This window comes from Pseudophryne corroboree, chromosome 8, assembly GCF_028390025.1.
Source record: "Pseudophryne corroboree isolate aPseCor3 chromosome 8, aPseCor3.hap2, whole genome shotgun sequence".
Lineage (NCBI taxonomy): Eukaryota > Metazoa > Chordata > Amphibia > Anura > Myobatrachidae > Pseudophryne > Pseudophryne corroboree.
The window spans coordinates 434,270,242-434,282,182 of NC_086451.1; the positions used below are offsets into that span (position 1 = coordinate 434,270,242).

At 46.6% G+C, this 11,941-nt stretch overlaps 1 protein-coding gene across 1 annotated transcript in view; it reads left to right on the forward strand.

Annotated features, from left to right (window-relative positions):
- The window catches only part of C8H6orf136 (chromosome 8 C6orf136 homolog), a 38,351-nt gene extending 27,700 nt beyond the window's left edge, over nt 1-10,651 (forward strand). The window contains exons 3-6 of the mRNA XM_063938013.1: nt 6,234-6,322; nt 8,299-8,499; nt 9,113-9,182; nt 10,106-10,651. Of these exons, the coding sequence (XP_063794083.1) occupies nt 6,234-6,322; nt 8,299-8,499; nt 9,113-9,182; nt 10,106-10,237 (492 nt within the window). The 3' untranslated portion in view covers nt 10,238-10,651. The remainder of the gene's footprint in view (nt 1-6,233; nt 6,323-8,298; nt 8,500-9,112; nt 9,183-10,105) is intronic.
- The last annotated feature ends 1,290 nt before the right edge of the window (nt 10,652-11,941 follow it).

Consider the following 11,941-nt stretch of genomic DNA (forward strand, 5'->3'; position numbering starts at 1 on the left):
ATAGTAAAGGTACCCCTACTTCAACAAGGACGGGGTTACTATTCCACAATGTTTGTGGTACCGAAACTGGACGGTTCGGTGAGACCCATTTTAAATTTGAAATCCTTGAACACATATATAAAAAAATTCAAGTTCAAGATGGAATCGCTCAGGGCGGTTATTGCAAGCCTGGACGAGGGGGATTACATGGTATCACTGGACATCAAGGATGCTTACCTGCATGTCCCCATTTACCATCCTCACCAGGAGTACCTCAGATTTGTGGTACAGGATTGTCATTACCAATTCCAGACGTTGCCGTTCGGTCTATCCACGGCTCCGAGGGTCTTTACCAAGGTAATGGCCGAAATGATGATACTCCTTCGAAAGAAGGGAGTTTTAATTATCCCGTACTTGGACGATCTCCTGATAAAGGTGAGGTCCAGAGAGCAGTTGTTGGTCGGGGTAGCACTATCTCGGGAGGTGCTACAACAGCACGGCTGGATTCTAAACATTCCAAAGTCACAGCTGGTCCCTACGACACGTCTACTGTTCCTGGGGATGGTTCTGGACACAGAACAGAAAAAAGTGTTTCTCCCAGAGGAGAAGGCCAAGGAGCTGTCATCTCTAGTCAGAGGCCTCCTAAAACCAAAACAGGTGTCGGTGCATCACTGCACGCGGATCCTGGGAAAGATGGTAGCTTCCTACGAAGCAATTCCATTCGGCAGGTTTCATGCAAGAACCTTTCAGTGGGACCTGTTGGACAAGTGGTCCGGGTCGCATCTTCAGATGCATCGGCTGATAACCCTGTCTCCAAGGACAAGGGTGTCTCTGCTGTGGTGGCTGCAGAGTGCTCATCTTCAAGAGGGCCGCAGATTCGGCATACAGGACTGGGTCCTGGTGACCACGGATGCCAGCCTTCGAGGCTGGGGGGCAGTCACACAGTGAAGAAACTTCCAAGGACTATGGTCAAGTCAGTAGACTTCCCTGCACATAAATATTCTGGAACTGAGGGCCATTTACAATGCCCTAAGTCAGGCAAAAACCCTGCTTCAAAACCAGCCGGTACTGATCCAGTCAGACAACATCACGGCGGTCGCCCATGTAAACCGACAGGGCGGCACGAGAAGCAGGACGGCAATGGCAGAAGCCACAAGGATTCTCCGATGGGCGGAAAATCACGTGTTAGCACTGTCAGCAGTGTTCATTCCGGGAGTGGACAACTGGGAAGCAGACTTCCTCAGCAGGCACGACCTCCACCCGGGAGAGTGGGGACTTCATCCAGAAGTCTTTCAGATGATTGTAAACCGTTGGGAAAGGCCACAGGTGGACATGATGGCGTCCCGCCTCAACAAAAAGCTAGAAAAGTACTGCGCCAGGTCAAGGGACCCGCAGGCGATAGCTGTGGACGCTCTAGTGACACCGTGGGTGTACCGGTCGGTTTATGTGTTCCCTCCTCTTCCTCTCATACCAAAGGTACTGAGGATAATAAGGAGAAGAGGAGTAAGAACTATACTCATTGTTCCGGATTGGCCAAGAAGAGCTTGGTACCCGGAACTTCAAGAAATTATCTCAGAGGACCCATGGCCTCTACCGCTCAGACAAGACCTGCTGCAGCAGGGGCCCTGTCTGTTCCAAGACTTACCGCGGCTGCGTTTGACGGCATGGCGGTTGAACACCGGATCCTGAAGGAAAAGGGCATTCCGGAGGAAGTCATTCCTACGCTGATTAAAGCTAGGAAAGAAGTAACCGCAAACCATTATCACCGCATATGTGAAAATATGTTGCGTGGTGTGAGGCCAGGAAGGCCCCAACGGAGGAATTTCAGCTGGGCCGTTTCCTGCACTTCCTACAGTCAGGGGTGACTATGGGCCTTAAATTGGGTTCCATTAAGGTCCAGATTTCGGCTCTATCGATTTTCTTCCAGAGAGAACTGGCTTCACTACCTGAAGTTCAGACTTTTGTTAAGGGAGTGCTGCATATTCAGCCCCCTTTTGTGCCTCCAGTGGCACCTTGGGATCTCAACGTGGTGTTGGATTTCCTAAAGTCACATTGGTTTGAGCCACTGAAAACCGTGGATTTGAAATATCTCACTTGGAAAGTGGTCATGTTGTTGGCCTTAGCTTCGGCCAGGCGTGTATCAGAATTGGCGGCTTTGTCATGTAAAAGCCCTTATCTGATTTTCCATATGGATAGGGCAGAATTGAGGACTCGTCCCCAGTTTCTCCCCAAAGTGGTATCAGCGTTTCATCTGAACCAACCTATCGTGGTGCCTGCGGCTACAAATGACATGGAGGCTTCCAAGTTGTTGGACGTAGTCAGGGCCCTGAAAATCTATGTTTCCAGGACAGCTGGAGTCAGAAAGACTGACTCGCTCTTTATCCTGTATGCGCCCAACAAGTTGGGTGCACCTGCTTCAAAGCAGACTATTGCACGCTGGATCTGTAGTACGATTCAGCTTGCACATTCTGCGGCTGGACTGCCGCATCCTAAATCGGTGAAAGCCCATTCCACAAGGAAGGTGGGCTGTTCTTGGGCGGCTGCCCGAGGGGTCTCGGCTCTTCAACTTTGCCGAGCAGCTACTTGGTCGGGGTCAAACACGTTTGCTAAATTCTACAAGTTTGACACCCTGGCTGAGGAGGACCTAGAGTTTGCCCATTCTGTGCTGCAGAGTCATCCGCACTCTCCCGCCCGTTTGGGAGCTTTGGTATAATCCCCATGGTCCTTACGGAGTCCCCAGCATCCACTTAGGACGTTAGAGAAAATAAGAATTTACTCACCGGTAAATCTATTTCTCGTAGTCCGTAGTGGATGCTGGGCGCCCATCCCAAGTGCGGATTGTCTGCAATACTTGTATATAGTTATTGCTTAACTAAAGGGTTATTGTTGAGCCATCTGTTGAGAGGCTCAGTTGTTATCATACTGTTAACTGGGTATTGTATCACAAGTTGTACGGTGTGATTGGTGTGGCTGGTATGAGTCTTACCCGGGATTCAAAATCCTTCCTTATTGTGTCAGCTCTTCTGGGCACAGTATCCTAACTGAAGTCTGGAGGAGGATCATAGTGGGAGGAGCCAGTGCACACCAGTAGTCTAAAGCTTTCTTTATAGTTGTGCCCAGTCTCCTGCGGAGCCGCTATTCCCCATGGTCCTTACGGAGTCCCCAGCATCCACTACGGACTACGAGAAATAGAATTACCGGTGAGTAAATTCTTATTTATTCCCTGGTACATGAAATTGTGAGTGTAATGGGAAAGGATCAGAATAGGTTAGAAGTGAGTGTAATGGGAAAGGATCAGAATAGGTTAGAACCTAAGAATCTTATACTTATGATAATCCAAGTGGCATAAAAATGTGGCAATAACCTGACTCGTTTCGTGGCCCCTGGGCTACTTCCTCAGGGGTACCTTGCTTTTGGAAAATTAGAAAGGGATTAAGGGTTTGTTATTCAGAAAACTATGAGCTTGATTCAGAGATGGACACGGTAGTACAGCCGGGGTGTCTTTGTATGCAGCGACTCTGCTGAAATATGTAAAAGCAGCAGGAGTCGAAAGACGCCCACTGCTGGCTTCTGTGATCTGCTGCTGCATCTGAGGGCACAGCATCAGATCATCTGCGTGACCATTGGTCACCTAAGTAACTCTCGGGTTACTCAGGATGACCAGGAAATTCCTGATTCTGAAGCCACTGATGCTGCATCCACTGGCTTCGATATGCCCAGAAAATGGGGGGACACACCTATTTTCTGGCACACTACCCGTCGTTGCTCCCAAACACCAGAAACGTGTAAATCGTGCTGCTGCGTTTTAGGGCCTTGAAAGCGACACAGCCTTGGCCGGATCTGCAGATACGCAGAGATCCCAAATCATTGGAGATTTACATACATTTCTGAGTCAGGCTCCAATGCTCAAATTTATGTGAATAAGGTGGAACATTTATAGCAGGGGGTGGACAAACTATTGTAGCATTCACAAGCCACTCGGACAAATCTAAGATCCAGCAGGATGTTTTAAGAGGCCAGGTCGAGGTGCGACCACTTACACCAATGACAACAAGTCCCAGCAGTTAGATCCCAGGATTATTTGTTTGGATTTGTTCCAGTCGAGTTTAAGTTTCACTGGACATGGCTCATTATACCCAAGTCCCTGGGTATACTTGTGTCTAGCACATCTAACCGGTTCGTTTTCCCTTGTGGATTCCTCATATACAGTGAGGCTTCATGTTACCACTTTGTCTATATGTAGCGGCACACCAGCCGTAGCATGATGGTGCCCAATCTACTGTACATGTCTGTTCCATCTCCGCTCGCCATGGCACCACAAGTCTTTACAAATGGAACTTAGATATCGCTTTGACCCCTTATTTGCATGATATCCCCTTATGAGGCTACCGCCACATTACTTGTATCTTCTGGTCACCGCTGTCTGTGGTTTATATATTCATCTGAGACCTGATACACTGTATGTACTAAGCTGCGGTTTTGCATGCTGGTTTTAAAACCTTAAATGATCGGCTTTGAAATTGTGACTTTTACAAGGAGTAGCTTTTGTGATGGCCGGAGTTTCCAATCTGATTGCCGGCTCTGCTTAGTTAAAGGATAACACCAGCCAAAACTAAACATTTAGCTTTGGGTAGTGTTGGAGAAGACTTAATAAAATTACCTAGATCTTACTTGCCTGTGTTCCCCTGATCTAGCTGATCCTGTAATGTCTCCGAGGCATGAGGTCCTCTCCCCTACTTGGGAGGGCTTGTAATAAAATGCTGCAGCTCTGTAACATCAGCAGTGTGCGTAACACCCACCCCGATGTGGGATAGGACCCTGGGTCCAGGCTGTTGCAGACCTTGCAGGAGACACGTTAGGTGGGGGGAGAGCAGGTGGCTGAGACTCATTTTACTGATCTCACCCTGGTCTACTCGGGATATTATTGGGAAGCTGGCGGTCAGAATACGGACAGTGGCACCACCTGCTAGGGGTATGGGTCATTAGGTCGACCACTATGGTCATTAGGTCGACCACTATGGTCATTAGGTCGACCACTATGGTCATTAGGTCGACCACTATGGTCATTAGGTCGACCACTATGGTCATTAGGTCGACCACTATGGTCATTAGGTCGACCACTATGGTCATTAGGTCAACATGGAAAAAAGGTTGACATGAGTTTCTTTACTTTTTTTGGTGTCGTTTTCTTCGTAAAGTGATGGGGAATCCCAATTAGTGCACCGTGTCCACTCGCATGGCTTGCCATGCTTCAGGCAAGGTGCCTTGCTCTGCTACCGCTGTGCTCGGCACAGGTTACGATTCCCAATCGTAGTCCACGTGGATTGTAAAATATGAAAAAGTAAATAAAAAAAATTAAAAAAATTGAAAGTCATGTCGACCTAATGACCATAAACCCCTGCTAGGGGATTATTCTAACACTCCCCCTCTACCCCCTAACTCTAACACCCCCTGCAGCCTCACCGTAACCTTCCCTGCTTAGATCCTAACCCTCCTCCCCTGCAGCCTAACCCTATTGTGCCCCCCTCCCCCGCCTAAACCTAACACCCCCTATCCCCCAAACCCCACCTTCCGCAGCCTAATACTTACCTTCGGGATGCTGAAAGTTGGGATTCCAGTGGCGGCCTTGTGATCGATATCTGGATCCCGGCGTCGGTTTACTGACCAGTGTCTGTATTCCAGCTGCCGGCATCCTGAACACCAGTATGCTGACTGGATCCCCTCCACTCACATCTGAACATTATAAAGGAGGTACCCTATAGAAATGATTTTGCTTGTGTTGTGCAATCACAAAATGACCTGTACGGCTGCAACATCTCCTTGTCTACTCGGTAATGATATTATTGCTTGCATTGTAAATGCTACCTACTGTACTTACCCCAGTCATCTGCACTTAAAAATAAACTTTCTGTCCCATCAATACTTTGACTCCATATTGTTATAGGTACAGAGTATGATGGGAAAGAGCACATGCCCGTCTTGTTACCCTGCGTATTTGTAGCCCTATTGGCTTTGTTTCCATGCCAGGCAGTTTGGACACGTGTAAGGACAAAAAGAATCATTTTGATGCAATTTGGTTTTGCATGTTGTCAAGATTACATGCTTTTTATGACTTTATACTGATTGTTGATCTTGAAACGGAACAAAGCAGTTACTCCCATCCACACCAGGGGGAGTACAGATGTCTCTCTAGTAGCTGTCTTGCCCTCCCAATCACTATATTCTCGCAACAATAATTCCCGCTTCCCTTACAGTTACCTAATATCTTGTGGAAACCAGCAAACTTCAAGTTATACAAGAAGGACATGGAGTTTGTCAGCAATATGCTACACGTGCACCTACGGTAAGAGCTGTGCAGTTACTATCTCTCTCCCATTATTACGTGTTCTCTCAGTAGAATCTAGGGTATTTTGCAGCATCACAAATGCAAGATTCAATGCAAGAAGGCAAAGACGTGTGTGTGTGTGTGTGTGTGTGTGTGATTTTCTACAGTTTTATCACTAAAGGTATGCTTGTATTGTGTGTGTAAATGCTGTTTTATAAAACATACTTGCTTACAATACGTTTGGCAGGTTTAGTTATATATGGATAGGTGCCATTCAAGTGACAGGATTATCACTTTACCCCTTCGCTGTGGAGGGTTTTTATTTGTCTTGCCCCTGTGCTGAGCCTATTTTTCCTTTGGTACTATTTAAACATCAATAAGCAGAACCCACAAAAGTAGACGTTTTTGTTTTTTTTGTTTTTTTCTCGTATTTTTTTTCAGAATACGTTACATTTTTAGAAAATACCCTTAATTTGTTTATACATTTTCATAAGGAAAATAAAATCGATGACAAAATGGCCCAAAAAAGTGGGGTGCTTTTTTTGGTTTTCAATGAAATTGCAAGGTCATGAACTATCCCAAAGGAATACAATGTTTCTTACATCTGCATTAATCCACATTTCCAAAACAGCAGAAGGGTGGATTCCATGCACTAGAAAATAATGCTGTTCGCGCTTATAATATAATAATGTATTGTTATGTGTTATTTTTTTTCTCGTTTTGCCAAATATTTATTTTGTGTCATTGCCTGGTAATTACATGTGATCGCCAGGCAGTAACTAGTAAGGGGTATAGGGAGATAGTGCACCTTTATAGTGTTCTGCTGATCACCAGATAATGACTTCTATGGGGGAACATAGGGGCAGATGTATTAAGCCTGGAGAAGGGATAAAGCAGTGATAAGTGGAAGGTGATAAAACACCAGCCCGTCAGCTCCTGTCATTTTTCAAATCCATAATGATTGGCTGGTGCGTTATCACCTTGCGCTTATCACTTCTTTATCCCTTCTCCAGGTTAATACATTTGCCCCGTAGTTTGAAAAAGGGCCCATGCAGTGAAGGGGATACTTGGCCACGTGTGGGTGACTAAACCAGACGAGATCCTGATGTTTTTCACTGGAGCCGATTTAGCCAGATCATCTTTTCCGGCTTCATTACAGCCTGAGTGGCCCACAGACCGCACAGCCAAGTTAACAGCATCCGTCCTCCAACCACACTTACTGCGATGGTCACCTGGCTTCTCGGCTGCATAGGCTATATCAGGCCAGTTCTTTAAAGCTCCTGAGTTATGGGGTGATTATTGTTGAAACTATTGACTCCCTGCTCCATACTTCTAACGATATTTGTGTTCTGACTTCAGGTTTCTTGTGTGCGTTGTGGTGGTTTAGGGATGCAGTTATTAAATTGGTGCGGAGAGAGCGTTGCCAATAGCAACAAGTTTGTTTTCATTACCTAAACTGCTGTTGAAAAAATTTACATCATCTTGTTGCTATGGGAAAACCATCTCTTTCCCTCTGCACCAGTTTTTAGAACTCTTTCCTGTAGTACCAAGTGCCTAAATGTGCTGTAACCTACAGCAACTGATATGCGAGTTGTTCTGAGCAATACTAGACAAATGAGGGCGTGTGATTGGCTGGTAGGGATTACAGCACTTACACCATGTTTATTAAGCAGGTCCCATAGTGTTTTCTACCACCGCGGCCGATGGATTTATCCGCCGCTGTGCTTCTTAAGATGCACCAAAGGATATTGCGGCATCCCTGTGTAGGCGCAGAATGTCCGGTGTAACATGGCTGCCGGTTCCAGTGTAACTGCGGTACAAGCCACTGACTGCGACACACCCGCGTCTGCATAGCCACCCCCATTACCACCCAGAAATGTCCACTGAAAAATCACCTTTTGCATCCGATGCCACAACTGCATCCACCTCCTGAACCAGGCCCAATGTCTCTCATTGACACTGTCTGTTGTCTGACTGCTGTTCCTCTCCCACAGCGGACTGGTCAAGTACCAGCTCTTCCTGACGTGCATGCGGCTGCTGGTATTGTGCTATTACACCAATACGCGTGTCACGGTCCTGAAACTCACCTCTCACCCCGAGACCAACAGTATCCAGGCCCGCTGGTCGTTTTCTGGCTTCCCGTTACACTGTCTCCTGCTATACGCTTTCCGTAGTGACAAGAGTGAGCTGTACAGGTAAGCCCATAGCATTGCGTATGTTTGCTGTGCTCACATGAATGAAAGAAAAGATGTGATTGGCTCTTGCTGTCAGTATTGTTATGCCAATGTGTCTAACCTGCAGTACACTGACTTACAGAGTCACAGCGGCTCCATCGCGTAAGTGAGCGTTTCAGTACTGGATAGTATGTTCCTGTTGAATAAACTTTATTATATATTGTGACACAACTACTCCAGAGAGTGCTGTGCTTTCTAGCTGAATATATAGAAGTCTGATGTAAGTCACCCTGTATATTGTGTGTGGTTTGTACAGATAGACACTTGTGTCCGGTGTCCTGGCAGCAGTGTGTATAGAGGCACACCTGTCCATATAAGGGAGGACCCCACTGTAATATTAAGCAGTAGGGCTGACCTCAATAGGGGTGAATATCCAGGAGTGGTCTTCCCTTTGTGGTGTCATTGCTGCACCACACAGGCGTGTTTGTTTGTTAGTTTTTGTATTTTAACTATCAATCAACCAAATCAGAGGAGCTCATTCCTACCAATATGGCTGCTGTCTCTGCATTCTGCTGCACTTTAATACTCCAGACAGTCACACTGATTGAATATGGACTGTTTTTGCTTTGTTTAGGACATATGATGCTTTCTCCACCTTCCATCTGGCTCCTGATGGCTTAATATGTCTACATAAATTAGAGCGGGTAAGTTAGTTACAATATAACAGCTTGCAACACAACTGCTGGCAAAACCAGTGTGTGGGATAATTACAGATTACGCTCACCCATACCTCCTTTCCCTTAGGGGTCTACTGTATTTACTAAGCCTTGGATGAGATAAAGTACCAACCAACCAGCTCCTAACTTTCATTTTTTAAACACAGCCTGTAGCATGGCAGTTAGGAGCTGGTTGGCTGATACTTTATCTCTCCCCCAGGTTTAGTACATCTCCCCCTTAATCCCTTTCCTGTCTGGCCCATGCACTCGTAGTCTGTGGTATAGGGCACATTGTCCTGACCTTGTTTGTTCTGGCTATTTTCTATCCTTCACCACTGTGACAGCTCTCATCAGTGGGAAATGGAATGCCGGTTCTATTTTTATTTTATTTTTTATTTAACTTCCCTCTACTCTCAGCTGGTGCCATCTAGAGGTAAAACCCCAGAATGCAGTTACCATACAGACCTACATGAAAGATTTCATGGCAAGAATAAAGCTCCAGTGTTGCGTGTATAATTTTAAAGCTCGGTAATTTGATGTCTTTGTGTCACAACATCTCATTGCTCTAAATAAGTGGTTCTCGGATACACATCTCACATTTTCCCAACAGGTCATGTATTGAGGACTTCTGCCTGTGGAAGCAGGTGGGAAAATTACTGACCCAGCAACATAGATCGGCTTACCTGCTCATGATTAAATATACCCAGAAAACATGACCTGTTGGGCATACTTGAGGACTGGAGTTGAGAACCACTACTCTAAGTGAAGGGCTACCATCCTTAGATAATAAAATTGGTCTATGTTCTTATTTGCAAACTGTGTACATGTCTCTTCTATGTAACTAGAATGAAATCAATATTCTCTATTAGCAATGCTTCTCCAGTCTGTCTCATACATTCTGTGTGTTGCAGGTGATGCCGTCCCAGCCCCTGACTGTAACTAAGAGGACGATTCTGACTGCGGCACTGCTAGCTTTGGGACTAGGGGAAGACCGACCTATTCTAACCATGCTTTCTTCCATTAAAACACCCCATGAACTGTAACCTCTGCTCAGTAGGAGTTTATACTCCTGTCGCACTGCTGCTGCCCCATACCAAGTCCTACATGAGATGGCTAAAGAGACTATGGCAGGATCACTCTCTTAGTGCCCAGAGAGACTATACCAGAGGAGTCTTCAACATTAACAAGACGGCAGGCGGTACTAGAACTGCCTGCGCTATTAGGAGTTATGTTATAGCGCGCTAACACCAGCTATACCTTTTATCTTGATCCAGTCTGTGCCCTTAGTCTATGCCATCCTCAAGTTGTAGGGAGTCCTATTCGTATCTCAGCCCAACAAGAGCTAGGTTATTCCACCCCTGAGATACTCTGCACTGCTGTGTCTGCATGCGCAACCTGGAAAATGCCTGTGGATGTGTAACATATACTGTATATAATTAAATTATAACAAAGTGTTACTGTTGCGGTTAATAGCTGGTGCAGTCCACAAAATTGGTGCTTTGGGTGAGTGAAAGTCTTAAGAGTATGGTGCAGTAACCCTACATTATAAGTCTGCTTTCATTTATATACATGCTCTAGTGATGAACTGGATAAGGGTGCAGGGGTCTTTAAAGTCGGCTCTTTCTAGATATGAATTATCTGTGCACCAACATCAAAGGGGTAGGCCCAGTTATGTCTTACAGTGATGGTGGGTAAAAACAAGAACTGCAGAACGCCCTGTTGGCAAGTAAGCGCAGTCCGTGTCCCCACAACGGAATGGGGAGTGACCCATTTAGTGGCCCATCCTGAGTGTGCAGTGTAAAGCATCAGCCTGCCACTGGCCTTCAGTATATTCTGTTTGGCACACTGGCATTAGGGTTCCTAGCTAAAAACAAGCACAGGATTTTCTCTAACGTCCTAGTGAATGCTGGGGACTCCGTAAGGACCATGGGGAATAGACGGGCTCCGCAGGAGACTGGGCACTCTAAAGAAAGATTTAGTACTACCTGGTGTGCACTGGCTCCTCCCTCTATGCCCCTCCTCCAGACCTCAGTTAGAATCTGTGCCCGGCCAGAGCTGGGTGCTTTTAGTGGGCTCTCCTGAGCTTGCTAAGAAGAAAGTATTTTAGTTTAGGTTTTTTTATTTTCAGAGAGCTTCTGCTGGCAACAGACTCTGCTACGTGGGACTGAGGGGAGAGAAGCAAACCTACTAACTGCGGCTAGGTTGCGCTTCTTAGGCTACTGGACACCATTAGCTCCAGAGGGATCGAACACCGGTACCTAACCTTGATCGTCCGTTCCCGGAGCCGCGCCGCAGTCCCCCTCGCAGAGCCAGAAGTGCAGAAGCATGAAGACATCGAAATCGGCGGCAGAAGACTCCTGTCTTCACTTAAGGTAGCGCACAGCACTGCAGCTGTGCGCCATTGCTCCCGCAGCACACTCCGGTCACTGTAGGGTGCAGGGCGCCCTGGGCAGCAATTAAGGTACCTTTTGGCAAAATAACACACATATCCAGTCAGGCACTGGATATATGTTCGAGCCCCCGCCATTTTTTACACATAGAAGCGGGACAGAAGCCCGCCGATGAGGGGGCGGGGCCTTCTTCCTCAGCACACCAGCGCCATTTTCTCTTCACAGCTCCGCTGGAAAGACGCTCCCCAGGCTCTCCCCTGCAGTATCCAGGTGCAAAAAGGGTAAAAAGAGAGGGGGGGCACATAAATTTAGGCGCAAAACGATCACAAACAGCAGCTACTGGGTAATCACTAAGGT